The sequence below is a fragment of the Terrapene carolina genome, unplaced genomic scaffold (genome assembly GCF_002925995.2).
Source record: "Terrapene carolina triunguis isolate 2854851 unplaced genomic scaffold, T_m_triunguis-2.0 Scaffold292, whole genome shotgun sequence".
In the NCBI taxonomy this organism is placed as follows: domain Eukaryota; kingdom Metazoa; phylum Chordata; order Testudines; family Emydidae; genus Terrapene; species Terrapene triunguis.
This window is the reverse complement of record NW_020664643.1, coordinates 3892-20008: the sequence shown is the minus strand read 5'-3', so window position 1 is coordinate 20008 and position 16117 is coordinate 3892. Positions and strand designations below refer to the sequence as shown.

At 53.0% G+C, this 16117-nt stretch overlaps 1 protein-coding gene across 1 annotated transcript; it reads right to left on the bottom strand.

Annotated features, from left to right (window-relative positions):
- Window positions 1-8358: 8358 nt before the first annotated feature.
- Window positions 8359-15344, bottom strand: LOC113407750 (zinc finger protein 501-like). The gene is made up of 4 exons (XM_029912860.1): window positions 15285-15344; window positions 14998-15064; window positions 13713-13826; window positions 8359-9632 (listed from the first exon to the last, which is right to left on the bottom strand). The coding sequence occupies exons 1-4, from the start codon at window positions 15342-15344 to the stop codon at window positions 8701-8703; spliced, it is 1173 nt and encodes a 390-aa protein (XP_029768720.1). The 3' UTR covers window positions 8359-8700.
- Window positions 15345-16117: the final 773 nt, after the last annotated feature.

Sequence of the window (16117 nt, the reverse complement as noted above, 5' to 3'; positions counted from 1 at the left end):
ACATGAGGACTAGTACATTGGCCCGAGAGCCGCATCACTGACACCTCCCCACCGCTGCCCTTGGCCCTGCCCCCACTCCACCCCTTCCATGAGGCCCCGCCCCTGCCCCACCTCTTCCCACCCCTCCCCCGCCCCCATTTCAACCCCTTCCCCAAAATCCCCACCCCAACTCTGCCTCCTCCCTGCCCCTGGCGGGGGCTCAGGGCAGGGAGTTGGGGTGTGGGGTGCAGGAGGGGTGAGGGGTGCGGCAGGGGGCTCAGGGCAGTGGGTTGGGATGCAGGAGGGGTGCAGGGTGAGGCAGGGGGTTCAGGGTAGGTGGTCGGGGTGCAGGGTGTGGCAGGGGGTCGGGGTGCAGGAGGGGTGCAGGGTGAGGCAGGGGGTTCAGGGCAGGGGTTCAGGGAGCGGGGTGCGCCAGGGAGCTCAGGGCAGGGGGTTGGGGTGCAGGGTGCGCCAGGGAGCTCAGGGCAGGGGGTTGGGGTGCAGGGTACAGCAGGGTGAGGCAGGGGGCTCAGGGCAGGGGGTCAGGGTGCAGGAGGGGGGTGGGGTGCATCATGGGGCTCAGCAGGGTGAGGCGGGGGGCTCAGGGCAGGGGGTTCGGCTGCAGGAGGGGCTCGGGGGGCAGGATCTGGCCCGGCGCGCACCGGGGGAAGGGCAGGCTCCCTGCTTTTCTGCCCTGCCCTGCCCTGCCCTGCCACTTTGGGAAGCGGCCGGAACGTGGGGAAGGGGGGGCACCAGGGTCTGTGTGTTGCTGTTGCTTCAGGTACCGCCCCCAGCAGCTCCCATTGGCCATGGTTCCCCGTTCCCGGCCAATGGGAGTTGCTGGGGGTGGTGCCTGAAGCGAGAGCAACACACAGCCCCTCTGCCCGCCCTCCCCACGTTCCAGCCGCTTCCCCAGTGTGCATCCGGCCGGTGCCGCTCTAGATAAACACTGGGGGAGGGCGGGGGGCTGCAAGGGGCTCGCGGGCTGCAGAAAATAACCCTGCGGGCCACCATGTGTTTGAGACCCCTGGGTTAGGGTGACCAGACAGCAAGTGTGAAAGATCGGGATGGAGGTGGGGGGGGGGGAATAGGAGCCTATATAAGAAAAAGCCCCAAATATCGGGACTGTCCCTATAAAATTGGGACATCTGGTCACCCTACCACCACTCCCCCCTGTGACTGAGCTTTTGGGGCAGGTGAAGCCCCCCCTGCCCTGGCAGACACCCATAGGGTGAATGGCAGCAGTAACAGCACCTACCCTCCCTCGGTACAATGGCCCCACAGACTGGCAAGGGGCTGGTAGGGATGATACATTGACAAAGGTTTTTCTCTTCCTGTCTTTCACCCCCTCACTCTGGAACTTCAGTTTAGTGACTTAATAATAAAAGGGAAGAAGGGGGGCAGAATCACAAACTAATAACGCCCCCCCCATCACAACATCACATAAGGAAAACTACACATGGCGATTACTGGCCAGTCAACATCTAACATCACTGAATAGAAGCAATGAGTGACCGGGAGCCCAGCACTGTGCCAGCCCAGTCCGTATGCAGACAAACAGAGCAATCTCTGAATTTGCAGAGACAGTCCCACAGCCAGGTTTACATTCAGAGTTAGGAGGCACCGGCTTCAAACCCCTTCAGTGAGGCCTGTTGGTGCTAACAGCTCATCTGAAGGGTCAGTGCTATGTGTGCGGGTCTCAGACCGAGCCCTGGAGCGGGAGATCCAGCGCCCAGAGCGCCCCTCCCTGCCGAATCCCGGATAGAAGCTTTGAACCCGCGCCTGTCTCTGCCAGGGGCTCTCAGAGTCTCTGACACCCGCAGCCATTCCCTATGGAGAGTTCGCACCATAAATCCCCCTCTCACCTACCGAGGCTGCTGCCCCTGCTCCACACAGGGCGTCACGAAGCCGGGGGGTTGGGACCAGGCTCTTCATGGTTGTTGTTACATTTGTAGCTTCATTGACTGGGCCGAGCACTCTCCCCTCCCGTCCCTTCCTCTGAAAAAACGAAAGTCCAAAAAGCCTCAGAAACTAATGGTCTGTATCCCTGGCTGACTGGGGCGGAGAGGTTTAAAAATCATTTATTCTTTATTAATTGATTATAAAAAGAGGGAGGGAACCCGGGTGGGGTTTGGGAGGAGGATCGGTGGGAAGGAAAAGGCCACGAAAAAAAGGTTAAAAAAATGACAGCCTTTTGCTTGGGCTGTCCAGTCGGGTGGAATGGGAGGGTGCACGGAGCCTCCCTCCCCCCCCGCCCCCCGCGTTCTTACACTTCTGGGTGAGGAGGCTATGGAACATGGGGAGGGGGGTTATACAGGGGCTGTAGCGGCACTCGGTGATCCTGCTGCGGTTCCTGAAGCTCCACCAGACGCCGGAGCATGTCTGTTTGCTCACGCAGCAGCCCCAGCATTGCATCCTGCCTCCTCTGATCTTCCTGCCGCCACCTCTCATCTCGAGTGTCTCTCCTGTCCTCACGTTGGTCCCTCCTGTCCTCACGTTCACTGGCATCTTTCCTATACTTTGAAACAGTGTCCTTCCACTCATTCAGATGAGCTCTTTCACTGCGGGTGGATTCCATGATTTCCGCGAACATCTCGTCTCGCGTCCTCTTTTTCCAACGCCTTATCTGAGATAGCCTTCGGGATGGAGGAGGGAGGCTTGAAAAATTTGCAGCTGCTGGAGGGAGGGGAAAAAGGAGAGAATTTTTTAAAAAGATACATTTTACAGAACAATGCTTATACTCTTTCACGGTAAAAAACACTATTCACATTACATAGCACATGTGATTTCTGTGCAAGGTCGCATTTTGCCTCTTAATATTGAGTGCCTGTGGCTTTGCTGCTAGAGATCACAGATGCAGGTCCGGGCAACAGAATTCGGCTTGCATGAGGCCATGGTAAGCCATTGTCTTTCGGCTTCTGCGCCCTCCTTTCCACATACCAAGCAAAGCCTGTTGAGTGCTGCGGTTTTCCTGTTAACCTTCAGCAGCAGAAAACAAACTAACCCCCCCCCCCATCCAATTCTCTGGATGATCGCTTTATCCCTCCCCCACCACGTGGCTGGTATCAGGGAAGATCCCTGCAGGAACCAAACTAACATCCCTCCCCCGCCACGGTGTCTGCCTCGACAGAGGACAAGGCCACTGCCTCGGGGTAGCGCGTAGCAAAATCTACCACCACCAGGATATATTTCTTCCCTGACCGGGTCACAGTATACAGTTATAAGATTTTGCTGTATGGTTGGTACTGAAACATTGTAAGTTTGAGAATCTCTACTGTCAGGTGTTAACCAGCCAGTAATCAACTTTATGGCTGAGTTGCACAAGCCTGCACAATGGGGGTTGACTCGCTCACAGTGACTCAGCAAAGCTGACCTCGGACATCTTCTAGGCACGTGGACAGGGGTTGGCACCACTATGTTGCACAATGGACACTTGACAAAATCACTGGACTTAGTGACGGACATTGGGGGGTGGTTATGTCATTCAGTCTTCAACCCGCAAAATAGCGTAGTAACCTATCTAGCTAATCATCATCATCAATTCAACTCACTTTAGCAGTTTTGAATGTACCTCACCGCCGCAGCTATATTGAAGTCCTTTGTGCAGGGGCGGGGGGCAGGCTCTGGGAGGAAGTTTGGGACTAGGACCTGCCCTCAGTAACTTACAGTCTAACAGCCAGATTCCAGCCTTGTCCAACCCAAGTGTTTAAAACTCATGAGTTTGGCCCCCAAATTTATGAGATTGTTTAAAAATAATAATTTTGGGATTTTTTTTATATTCTGGATTTTGAGCCCTTAGGGTTCGTGCTTCCCAACTTTCCTCTGAAATTATGAGGGCTGTAAACTTTCTTTTTAAAAATGAAAGCTACGGTTGTCTTAAATGACGTCTCTCCTGCAGCTGGGATTTAAGAAAAACACCAAATATTACAAGGCTTGTGATAAAACCACGAGAGTTGGCAACACAGATTTTGATACCCTTCCTCAAGCTGAATAGACACTCCACTAGACGTCCATTGACAAAGTGCCTGCCCTCATACATGCTTTCAACCTCCCTTCTCCAAAGCAGACTGCCCTCCTCCCTGCTGGGGCAGGGGGTTAGGGTGCAGGGGGTTGGGGGGCGCTGGATGGGGGGGAGCACTCACCTCCGGCAGCTCCCCACAAGCAGCAACCCGTGCCGTGCCTGCTTTTGCTGGTGGAGGCGCGGCCAGGCAACTCTCTGAAGGGCAAGCACGCTGCCTCCATCTGCAGTGCCGCCCCCGCAGCTCCCATTGGCCGCAGTTCCCAGAGGCCTAGCCAATGGGCTGGGAGCTGTGGAGTCAGCGCTTGCGGAGGGGGGACAGAGGCAGTGTGCAGAGCCATCTGGCTGTGCCTCCATCACTCCCACGAGTAACAGCAGCAGGAACGGGGTCAGGGAGCTGCTTGAGCTGCCGGAGATGCACCCCATCCGGCACCCCAAGCCCCCACCCCCCATCCCGAGTTCCCTCCTGGACTCAAACTCCCTCTCAGAACCCGGCTGTGCCCTGCAGGCGCTCCCATGCCCCAGCTCCCTCCTGCCCTGAGCCCACGGACCTAAACATTTTTATGGTGGACACCTGTGTCCATGTACGGACACATTGCCGACACATGTACATGGACCGAGAATATAAATTGAGGGACAGTGGCATCGTGTCTTGGTCTTTCTCCTCCCCCACTTACTCTGGAATCAACAGGAACACTGAGAAGACAACAACTTCACCTGCGGAGACTGGTCTAGGTGAAAGAAGGAAACCTGTGTATTATGAACTGTAACATCCAGAGGGGTGAGGAAAATTGCTGCTCTAAATACTGCCTGGTGTAGTAAGGTTTAAGATTTAGAATGTGCATCTATCTTGTACTTTCTTTGGTAACGATCTCCGACCTTTTTATGCCTATCACTTATAATCACTTAAAATCGATCTTTCTGTAGTTAATAAATCTGTTTTATACTTTTACCTAAAACCGCGTATTTTGCTTGAAGTGCTTGGGAAACCTCAGCTCAGTTCACAAAGGCTTGTGCATGTCTTCTCCACATCGAGGAAGGGGCTGGCCGCAAAATAAAATTACACTGGTCAGGCTTTTGCCCAGGGCAGGACGGTGCAGCTGTGGTGTGCAAAGCTGGGGCGGAATTGGCTGGTGCCTTTCTCTGTGTGATTTGTGAGTGGCTTTGGGGTATTCATGCCATCTAGCTGGGTGTGCGGCTCCACATGCTGGTGTGCTGAGTAACAGCGTGTGGAGGTGTTTGCTGGTTGTCACTAGCAAAGCACTGTGAGAGACAGCCCAGGCCGGAGAGTTAAGGGGGCCCAGTGATACCCCATTTCCAGGTTGCACCCCAGGGATCCTGTCACAGACTCTCCCAGCTCCTAACCCCCCAGATGGAATGCTGTTCCTGTACAACAATGAAAAGCACAGGGATGGAAAAGATGCCTGGAGTTATGATCAATACAAATGGATCCACAACGAAGGTATCTTTTGCCAAAGGCGGATCCTCTGGTAAGGAAGACGTGTTTTTGAAGAGTGATTGAAGTGATGTTTCACAGATATGGATATTAAGTTCCTGATGAAAGCGTGGACAAGCTGATTGTTCATTCTCTGGGACAAGATGAAACACCTGAGCTATGTGCACCCCCTGGGAATATGAGAAAATACCCCTGGAGAGCTCATATTCATACGCTGCCATCCGTATTCTCAGAAGCCGTGGAGTGGAAACATTTAGGCCTATCTAAAATGTACCAGTGAAAAACTGCATCATCGGATGCTTCACCGGCCCATAAGAGAGTGACACTAGCCAGCTACAAACTAAACGAATGTCTGTGGGACCCTTCTGCCAGGTAGAGTCAGCAGCACCAGGCCAGCTCACTATCTAGAGGTTCCCTTTCAACAATCCAACACAGAACTGGGTCAAGCCCCCACCCAGTGACTGGGGAAATTACACACTATCTCTGGGCCCCTCGGAGAGGCAACACTTCCCCGCTCGCAAGCACAGAGTCTGAGTGTAGAAAAGAAACTTAATGAAAGGAGGGAAGTCACCCGACATTAATTAGGGAAAATGCTGCAAACAGGATTCATTCTCATGAACCTGTGAGCAAGTCGCCCACCCCAGAGTGTGTGGGGCAGAGTCTTCTGCCTCAGGTTCTTGAGTTCTACAACCAAAAGTTCCTTTACCGTGCCCCTCTGCTCCCTCACCACACCCCACTCACAGGGGTTGTCCTTGGTCAGGGAGGACCCAGAGTTCAGAAGTGCACCTGTGTGAGGTCACCTCCCACCCGGGGGTGTGGGGAGACGGCACCTTGCTGTGGCTGGCCGCCCCGCCAGCCGCCGTTCCATTCCGCTGGCCGCTCTGCCAGCTGCTGCACTGCACACTGTCACCCTCTGCTGCCACTTGCCTCTCTACTGTGACCTCTGCAAGTCAAGTCTCCCCCCGCCCCCCAGCTATTAGTGACTTTCAGCTCTCAGCGGGGGAACTTCATTGCTGAAGCAGGCTGGGCAGAAACGCTGTCCCACAGTCAGTGAGTTCAGCTTTAGTGAGCACATAGCAAATTGGAGCCCTACTTACCTCTGTCTTTGAACCGTGGGGAGAGGCAGGTTAAACCGTGCCTGGGGCTCTGAGATGGAGCCCACACCTTCTGGCAGGGACACCAGCACCCACCAGCAGCCAAGCTCCCTTCACTCCCTGCCTTGGCCACACCTCTTCCCCGCCTCCTGCCCTGAGCACACCGCATCCCCGCTCCTCCGCCTACCTCCCAGCGCTTCCCACCGCCCCACCACCTAACAGCTGATTGGAGGCGCTTTGGACTTTCCGGAAGGGAGGGAGGCGGAGGAGCAGGGACGTGGCACGCTCAGGGGAGGAGGCGGAGAAGAGGCGGGGCAGGGGCAGGGACTTTGGGGAAGGGGTAGAATGGGGGCAGGGCAAGGAAAAGGCGGGGAAGTGGTGGGGCCGGGGTGGGGGGGGGTGAGCACCCACCCAGCAGAGGGGAAGTCGGCGCCTATGCTGTCCCCACCCCCTCTTATTTTCACAGGAGTCCGGCCTTCGAGCCTCTGGCTTAGCGAGTTCATTTCAGCTGAGGGTGACCCCCTCAATCCAGACAGGCTAAGCAAAGGTGCTGACTTTTACTTCCCCCACCCCCGGGTGCTCCACCCTCTCTCCACACTGAGGCCCCATCTCCTAGGGCCCTGCCTTCACTGCGCCTGTTCCCTTCCCCACTCTGGCCCCTCCCCAAGGCCCCCGCTGGCTGCTCATTGGTCTCCGCCCTCCCCCACGCTGCCGATGGCAGTGCCAGTGATCAGCTGTTTGGCACTGCCCCCAATTAGCTGCTAGGAGGGGGGAGCTTGAGCTAGCTTGGCCTGTCCCCGGCCGCGGAGCCTGGGCAGGAAACGGGCCGCCGCTGCCTCCCAGCCAGGCTCTCTCAGGCAGAAGCGGCTCCGTCCCCCTTCCCACCCAGCTTGCAGGGAGAGCGGCCAAATGTGCGGGGGGAGGCGCTGTGAGAGAAGGAAAGAGAGCAGACGCCCTTCCCCTCAGGTAATGTCAGGCAGGAAGAGCTGCGGCCCGAGGCTGCATGCAGGGCGGGGCGGGCGGGGGGGGGCACTGCACAGGGGAGACACATGGGGCGGTCACGTGTCCGCCTCCCCTTTAGATTGTGCCCTGCCCTGTATAGGGAGGCACTAGCTGTGTATGCAGCGAGGGACCTATCTCAGGCTTCTGCTCCCCTGCCATCACATTTCTGTGTGGAGTATTTCCAGGCTGCAAAGCTCCCTGCCTTCACTCTGTTATTCCCAGCAAAGACAGTCTGGCCCAGGACACCTGCTTGGTGTCTCTTCAGAGACTGAAAACAGTGACTGTCAGCAGTGACGTGTCACCACACAGCTCCTGCTATACAACCCTATTTTAGTCTTCAAGTAAAAGAACTCCAGAGAAAACATACTGACAAGAATGAACGAGCCTACATGCAAGTTCATAAGCTTACCAGAGTACACCTGAACCCTTGTGGAGGGGCAGGGAAGACCCAAAGATCGAGCTCAGAGGCCGTCAGAGGTGCAAGAGCAAAGACACAGATGTACCTGGATGGGCTGAGACATCAGTGAAAGGGCTGAACATGGGGAATGAGTGATTCCTGCAGAGGGAGACAACTCACCCAGTCTGGGACACTTGGCCTCTCCCCCTCCCAGAGCTCAAGAACCAAGGACATTCCCAGGCTGCTCAGGAAAATGGGATTTGCCAGAAAAGTTTTATTTGCATCTAATTTGGGGATTAAAAAACACATAATTAAGTAATACTGAGAAAATAATTCAATAAGCAATAAAGATTCCACAGACATCCGACTTTCCAGAAATTTCAGACCCCTCCTCATCCCCACCATGCAGAAACAGGGAGAAAATGCCTCCCGGGGCGGCAATTTCCAGAATAATCCCAGTGTGCAACGATGTGAACTGAGCCCCTGGCTGAAAACAGGGACCAGGACACCCAGCTGAACCCTTCGGCCTGCCCTGACAGAGAGTGCCGGGAAGGGATGGGAGAGGCTCAGAGAATAATGCAATACAGTAATAATAATGTCACTCGCCTGGTGCCTCCGTCCTCCTGAGACACATAGCACTCACGTCAATAGTGGAGCCACTTGGCTCCCTAGGGCATTGGGCAACTCTTTATTATCCTCACCGTTCCTCCGATCTCTATGGATGCAGAGAGAAGAGGAGGGGAAATGGCCAGCACTAGTCAATGTGGAGTTTCATGTGGAATATTAAGGAAGTCTTGGTCTTGTACCTTTCCTCACAGATGGAACATTGATAGGGGCACTCTCCTGTGTGCCTTCTCCGATGGACATTGAAACCAGATTTTTGTCTGAAGCTTTTCCCACAGTCGGGGCAGGCATAGGGTCTCTCTCCTGTGTGGATTCTCCGATGGTCAGTAAGGTGATGACTCTGAGTGAAGCTTTGTCCACAGTCGGGGCAGCTATAGGGTTTCTCTCCCGTGTGGACTCTCAGGTGTATAATAAGGTCTGAGGTACAAGCAAAGCTTTCTCCACACTCTGGGCATCCGTAGGGTCTCTCGCCCGTGTGAATCCTCTGATGTCTGGTTACATGTGCACTCTGAGTGAAGGTTTGTCCACAGTCAGGGCATTTATGGCATTTCTCTCCCGTGTGGATTCTCTGATGTACAATAAGGTCTGACCTCTGACTGAAGCATTTCCCGCAGTCAGGGCACTTATGGGGTCTCTCTCCTGTGTGGGTTCGCTGATGTCTAATAAGGTTTGACTGGTCATTGAATTGTTTCCCACACTCAGGGCAGTGATAGGGGGTCTCTCCTGTGTGAGATCTCTGATGTCTAACAAGATGTGATCCATAACTGAAGCATTTCCTGCACTCGGCACATTCAAACCGCTTCTCCTTAGTACAGGTTCTCGCCTGGATCATGGCCACATTGGGATCTTCCAAACGTCCCCCTCGGTGAGTGGATTCACCCAGTGTCTTCCCGGGGGGGGTTCCCTGCTGCTTCTCTGGCCTGCACTGAGTTTCTCTGGCCTGCCCATGACTCTGGGGATCATCCCCTTCACACCTTCCCAGCAACGTCCCCTTTGGTTCCATTCGCTCAGGACCTGCGGGACAAGGATTCTCTTCATTGCTCTCACTCAGCGTTTCTTCACCTGCTGGGACAGAGAGAATCCGGACAGGAGTCAGTCCCTGTGCCGGGGGAACGGGAAGGTCAGAAAAGGAGAACAGGAAACTGGGGAAACAAACCAAAATAATTGCTGGGAACACTGACAAATCAGGAGTTGAATTCTCCCCACCCCCACCCCTTTCCATGAAGAAAGAGAGAAGGGAAAAATCAGCTCCCTGCATGTACTGTATTTGATGTTTTCAAGATGTTGCGCATGCCCATTCCACTTCATGCCTATTCCAATTTAGGGGTGTGAACGCTGAATGCACTGTAATTGGAGAATGTCTGCAGTGGTACCCACTGGGGTGGCACATGCACCATGCATGCCCTCGTGCATCCAGGCGAGGACATGAAGGACAGAGCTCCCCCTGCACCATCTCAGTTCATTTGCACCAGCAGCCTATCATAATGGACTCCGAAGGAGAAGGGAGCATGGCGGGTGCTGGAATAGACATGTGCAAGATGTCCTGGAAAACAACTAGTACAGGCATGTTGTTTTTTCTTTGAGTGATTCTGTGTGTCTATTCCACTTCAGGTGACTCCCAAACAGTGTCCTATGGAGGAGGGTTTGAAGTCTAACTGCTCTGCAATTGCTTTTCAGAATTTCCAAAGCTAGCGCAGTCTCTAGAAGTGGCTGAAGTGGCACCATGCTTGGGAACAGTGTGATTTTAAGACCAGGTTGCTGCCCTGCAGTTATCTGGGATTGAAATGTCCTGTAGGAAAGCTGCCGGGGTTCTCACACAAAGTGCCGTCAGCTTGGAAGGAGGTTTTAATTTTGCAAGATCATAACTTGTAGTGAGATGAGAGGGGATCCTCCCAGAAATTCACCGTACGGGAACCTCCTCTCCTCTCATTCTCTCCACACAGGAAACAAAGAATTGTGGCAAAGACTGAAACTGTTTTGTCCTGTCCAGATAAAAGGCAAAGGCCAGCAGACGTCCAGCAAATGATGTTTCTCCTCAACCTTACGTGAACGTGGTTTGGGGGAAAAGGGAGGGAAAAAGATGGTTTGATTGAGATGGAAATCGGTAACCGTCTTTGATGAAGAACCGTGGATGAAGCCTTAAAACAACTTTATTCTTATAAAAAGAGTACACCAAGGGGTGGGGGGAGTGATATGAAATTCGTGCTTGTGGTTTACAAACCCTTCTAGTAGAAGTAACTGCCACTGGAAAGGTGACCTTGGCTGATAAATTAGGCAGGCCACTGGTCTGGTATTAAACCAGACAGTCCTGCTTTTCTAGAGCATTTCCCCATCTGGTTTTGTCCAGTATTAGACGGGAGATGCCATACTGAAGAGTGCATCGCTCTACCCCTGCCAGTGTGTCCTTGCATGCTGGTGAGCATGGGATGGTGTGTTCTTAAAAATTCTGCCCCCCACGTGCAGTGAGCTCACACACACCATGCATGAGAAGTCACACTGGTGGGGTGGGGTCATATCAGCAAGAACAGGCTCATGACATTCTGGGAAGTACCGGAATGTCCCGTTTTCCGGGAGTGCGTGGGTGGCCACCCTAGGATAAGTACTGAAGAGGACAAAAGCCATAGGCTCAAAGGGAGAACCTGTGGAGAAGACAATACTAATCTCTAATCTCAGGGTAGTTGGCACCGTAACTTGAGAAAAAAGACTAGTTATTTCTTTCACAAATCTTATTGACAGTGTGTCTTCACAGCACAATTAGCTTTAGTTATAATGTGAGTCTTACCCCTTACTCAACTCCCGCCCACACAACTCCCTAAGAACCAGTCTGGAGAAGCCAGCCTCGAGGTTTGAGGGATGCTGCATGGGCTGCAGTACAACTACTGCATGCAGGGCCGGCTTTAGCAGGTGCGGGGCCCCACGCCGGGACGCGAATTGTCTCGCGCACCCCCACCCCGACTCCGCCCCGCCCCGACTCCGCCCCCTCCCTGCCCCATTGGATCCCTCCCCAAATCCCCGCCCTGGCCCCACCCCCTGCCCCACCCCCTCACTGCTCCATTGGATCCCTCCCCAAATCTCCGCCCTGGCCCCGCCTCTTCCCCAGCACGCCTCATTCCTCCTCCTAACCCCTCCCTCCCAGGCTTGCGCTGATCAGCTGTATGGCGGCGCAAGCGCTGGAGGGAGGGGGGGAGAAGCAGGACGCAGCTTTTTTTTTTTTTTTTTTTCCCGCTCTGCCGGCAGCCCCGGACGTTGCGGGGCCCTCTTAGGTGCGGGGCCCCATTCCGGGGAATCGGCCGAATCGGCTTAAAGCCGGCCCTGACTGCATGCATCCATATGACACGGGGTTCATCGGCAACATCATGGAGATCTATGTCTAGATCTACCCTTGTGGTATCTCCACTGAATGCTCTATTTTGTCACCAAAGAATGTAATGGAAATAATCTAGATCTCCTCTCTAGAACAAGAAGTATTGGGTTCTTCTTCTGAATCTGATAATGAACATGGGCAGTCGGTGGCGCGATACTAGGAGGACTCACCAGAGTACAGCCTCTGGATCTGTGCCTCTTGGCAGTAGGTTTAAATGTTGGTACTGATGGCTTGAGTCCTATAGGAACAATCTGTGTAGAAGAAACCAGTACTGGAGGCTTTGAAGATGCCGAGAATGCCATGGCTGATGGTATTGGTCCTACAGATGTTCTAGCCAGTGATGAGGGCATCTCCGACTGTACTAAAGGCTGTACCCTATGAGTAGTCAGAGTTGGATCTTGTTGCACCAAAGGGGAATCCTGCATCCACAGATAGAGCAAATCTCATGACATTGCATGAGCATCACGTGTCGTGGGTCACAATAATGTTTCTGGCAGTACTGAAGTTGATGCCTTTAATACATTGTCAGAGCCATTCTCAAGGAAAGATGCTCTGGTCCTGGAGTCAGTGGCTGGATTTCCTGCTCTGATTCACTGTCGGCTAGTCTCTACCTGCGCTCTGACCTTGGTACCTGGCAGTTCCCATGAGGACTCTGCTGAGGGTTTCCAGCTCCCAGAGTCCGGTTCTGAAGAAGAAAAGTTCTTTGATTGATAAGTCAAGTCTTGCCGTGAGACTGACTTACAGCTCTTACAGGATATGGTGGGAGAAGGGGAACAAAGATCCATAGGAAAACTCCTGGCCTAGGACAAAGTACTGGACTCCAGATGACTGAGGTCTGAGAAGAGATGTACAGGATGCTCCCTATATTTTGGTGTTCTTTTCTTGAAAGATCTACAAATAGAGCATTTGTCTCTAATGTGCCCCTCACCGAGTGTGAGAGTTGCTCAGCATGCATCCGAAGAAGTGAGTATTCACCCACGAAAGCTCATGCTCCAAAACGTCTGTTAGTCTATAAGGTGCCACAGGACTCTTTGCTGCTTTCAGCGGATTAGACACCCTGCAAGTGAGACAGTGCTGAACTCTAGGAGACTTTGACATAACCAAGCCCCCAGGTACCAGGTAATAGAGCCCCAGAGAAAAACAAGAAAAAACAACGTTATAAAATAAGAAAGAACCAAATCTCCACTGGGAAAAACATGGGTACACAATAAGCTACTAGAATTATTTACAGAAAAAAGTTTCCTTGGAAGAAAGAAGGGAACCCGTGAACAACAGCCGATGGAGAGCTCGGACCACCAACCACTGCGGGTGAGCTGTCTGGGTGCTGGGTGGCTCCAACGTTTATTCCTTTGCCTGGATACATGAAGACATGCATGGCAAACTGACAGGTACCACTAGGGAAAACTCTCTGGCTATATAAAAAGCAACAAAGAGTCCTGTGGCACCTTATAGACTAATGGACATATTGGAGCATAATGCTTTCGTGGGTGAATACCCACTTCGTCAGACGCATGTAGTGGAAATTTCCAGAAGCAGGTATAAATATGCAGGCAAGAATCAGTCTAGAAATAAAGAGGTTAGTTCAATCAGGGAGGATGAGGCCCTCTTCTAGCAGTTGAGGTGTGAACACCAAGAGGGAGAAGGGGAGCCTGATTGAACTAACCTCGTTATCTCTAGACTGATTCTTGCCTGCATATTTATACCTGCCTCTGACAATTTCCATTACATGCATTCGACAAAGTGGAACCATTTCCACATCCGTTTAACCAATTTCTCACCTCTGGGGATGTTTCTCTGGATCTCTCTAGCCTGGGACCCCTGGAGATCAGGGACCCACGGCTCTTCCCCTCGGTCCAGCTGGGAGATCACGCTGGGCTTGGGAATTGGAAAACCTGCTCCGGGAAAAGAAATGAAGTGAGAGCCGAGTTTTACCATTGTTCTCAGACAGCTCTTTCCAGATGTACTGGCTGAGTGGATGCCCTTGTATAAACCAAAGGGACAGGAAGTGTTCCTGGAGACCCTTTGGGGAGGGCAGAAGGGGATTTGGGATCTCCACTCACTGCGGGATTTTACGACTCTGGTACAGGGTCACTGTTGTGGGGAAAAAGAACTAGGTGGCCTTCTTTATGACAGCCAAAGTAACACCGAAGGCCCAAATTCAGGCCCTCTGACAGGAGCTGACTATACAGACGGCCTTTACATAGAACAGTACAGGCCAGAACCTGAACAAAACTAAGATGTACAATTCCCTGCCAAATACGGTCATGGGCTATGACCAGAGGAGGGAGGGGAAGGAAGCAATGCGAAAGGCCTTAGCAACATGATAACCGCTTGTTGATGAAAAACATGATAACCGTTTGTTGAAGAAACATAATAACGGCTGATATGAAGAAATTGCTTCTAGTGAAGGCCAACTTCTCCTATAGTTCCAGCTATCTGCCAACCAGCCAATCATATATCATCTTTGGGCGTCCTGTAATAAACCCCTATGCCCTTAACCGTAAAACCCCAGAATAAACAATTTGTACCTTGAAAAGAACAACACTCTAACTGGTGCCAAGTACCACCCACCAAGAAAACCCCCCACCCAATAGGCACCCAATTCTCGTAAATAATGAGGAAGCTACCGGGAAAGAAGGACAGACCCCCACTCTTATTCTCGCATAAATGACGTATAATTTGTACTATGCTTGCGGTTTGATGGAATAAAGCAGCCTGCGTGCTGTGCTAGGTGTGGCAGTTTTCGGACTGCTACCCCAACGCGTTGGTATGTATTGCAATAAACTGGCCTCAGGCTTGAGTCTGTGAACTTAAATCAATGCGTGGGTGACTTTGACCACGACACTGTGTAAACTCTTTACACCTTCCTAAAGCTGCTGAGCCTGGGACTATGGGGCCGATTCCCCTGAAATCTAAGGGATCAGGGAAGAACTCTGAGTAGAAGCCGACTTGGGCACGTCAAAGGTGCCCAGTTTCTAACACCGAGGGCACAGGAATCCTTACCCAGCGAGGTCACATTCCTGTAATTCTCCTGCATGACGTCCCTGTAGAGGGCTCTCTGACCCGGGTCCAGCAAGGCCCATTCCCCCTGGGTGAAATACACAGCCACCTCCTCGAAGGTCACCGGCATCTGTATCAACAACAAGAGTCCCCCACTTACAACCTGCTGTCCCAGCCACAGCCCCCCCAGCTCAGTCGCAGAAGGAGCTGGGAACATCCACAGAGAGCAGGAACAGTCCTTGGGGAGGATGGGGAGGGGGGTAATTTCTGAAAGATTAGTTTAAAAACCTGCTGTTACTGTGGTCAAACCACAACTCCAGTAATTTTATCACGAGTCTCACAATATTTACCTGGGAATTGACACATGTGGTCTCAGCATTCGTGGCAGTGAAATCGCACATGTTCGACATGGCCGGCCTCTGCCATGGCTTTTGTGGGAGAGGAGAGCCTGATGCCAAGAAGCCCTGACTCAAGATGGCCACCATTTCCCCACCATTTGACGTGTGGAAGAGAGGCTGCCCCTAGCGAAGGAGGCCACCAGCTCCCATTGTTTTCAGGGAGGCTGAAGCCAGGCTCTCCTGGGGGGATGTGGCTGGGGCTCTGGGGTTGGCAGACTGTGTACGGAGCTAGAGGCAGGAAGAGGAAGAAGCAGATGGAGGGCGTGTGTGTGGGGGGGGTGAGCTGGGCAGACTGGGAAGGCCAGAGGGGACGTGTGTGTGGAGGGGCGGGATGCAGAGAAGGGCACATGTTGGGGGTGGCAAACTGAGGAGGGATGAGGGGGACAACAGGGAGTCAGTCGGGGGGAAAGAGGATGTGTGAAAAACAGAATGAAAAGGGATGTGTGTGTGTGGGGAGGAGCTTAACCCAGAACAGTGCAGGGTCATTGGGGTGGGGGCAGGCTGAGGGGGTGCAGATGGATGCGCGTTGGGGTAGGTGTGACCAAGTGGAAATTTTCTTTAATATTTTTTATGATTCCTATGTGTGTGTCTCAGTTTCCCTCTCTGCTTTGTGTAGTTACGAGTGGGTGCAGGAGGGTTAACACTGCTCCTGGAGCAGCACAGAATACATGTGGGGGGCTAGGAGCATGGGGGTGTGTGGTCATCCTGCTGTCTGGGGTGGAATGACTGGGCCATTAAAGGGCTGGCTGGAAACCGACCTCCAGATCAATGGAGAATCCGAAAAG

Bases quoted from the DNA above. Each gene is read 5' to 3' on its own strand.
- LOC113407750 (XM_029912860.1), bottom strand. From the start codon at position 15,344: ATGTCGAACATGTGCGATTTCACTGCCACGAATGCTGAGACCACATGT. The intron at 15,065-15,284 runs GTAAATATTGTG...TTGTTGATACAG, and splicing joins CCACATGTGTCAATTCCCAG to ATGCCGGTGACCTTCGAGGA. The intron at 9,633-13,712 runs GTGAGAAATTGG...CTGTCCCAGCAG, and splicing joins CCAGAGAAACATCCCCAGAG to GTGAAGAAACGCTGAGTGAG.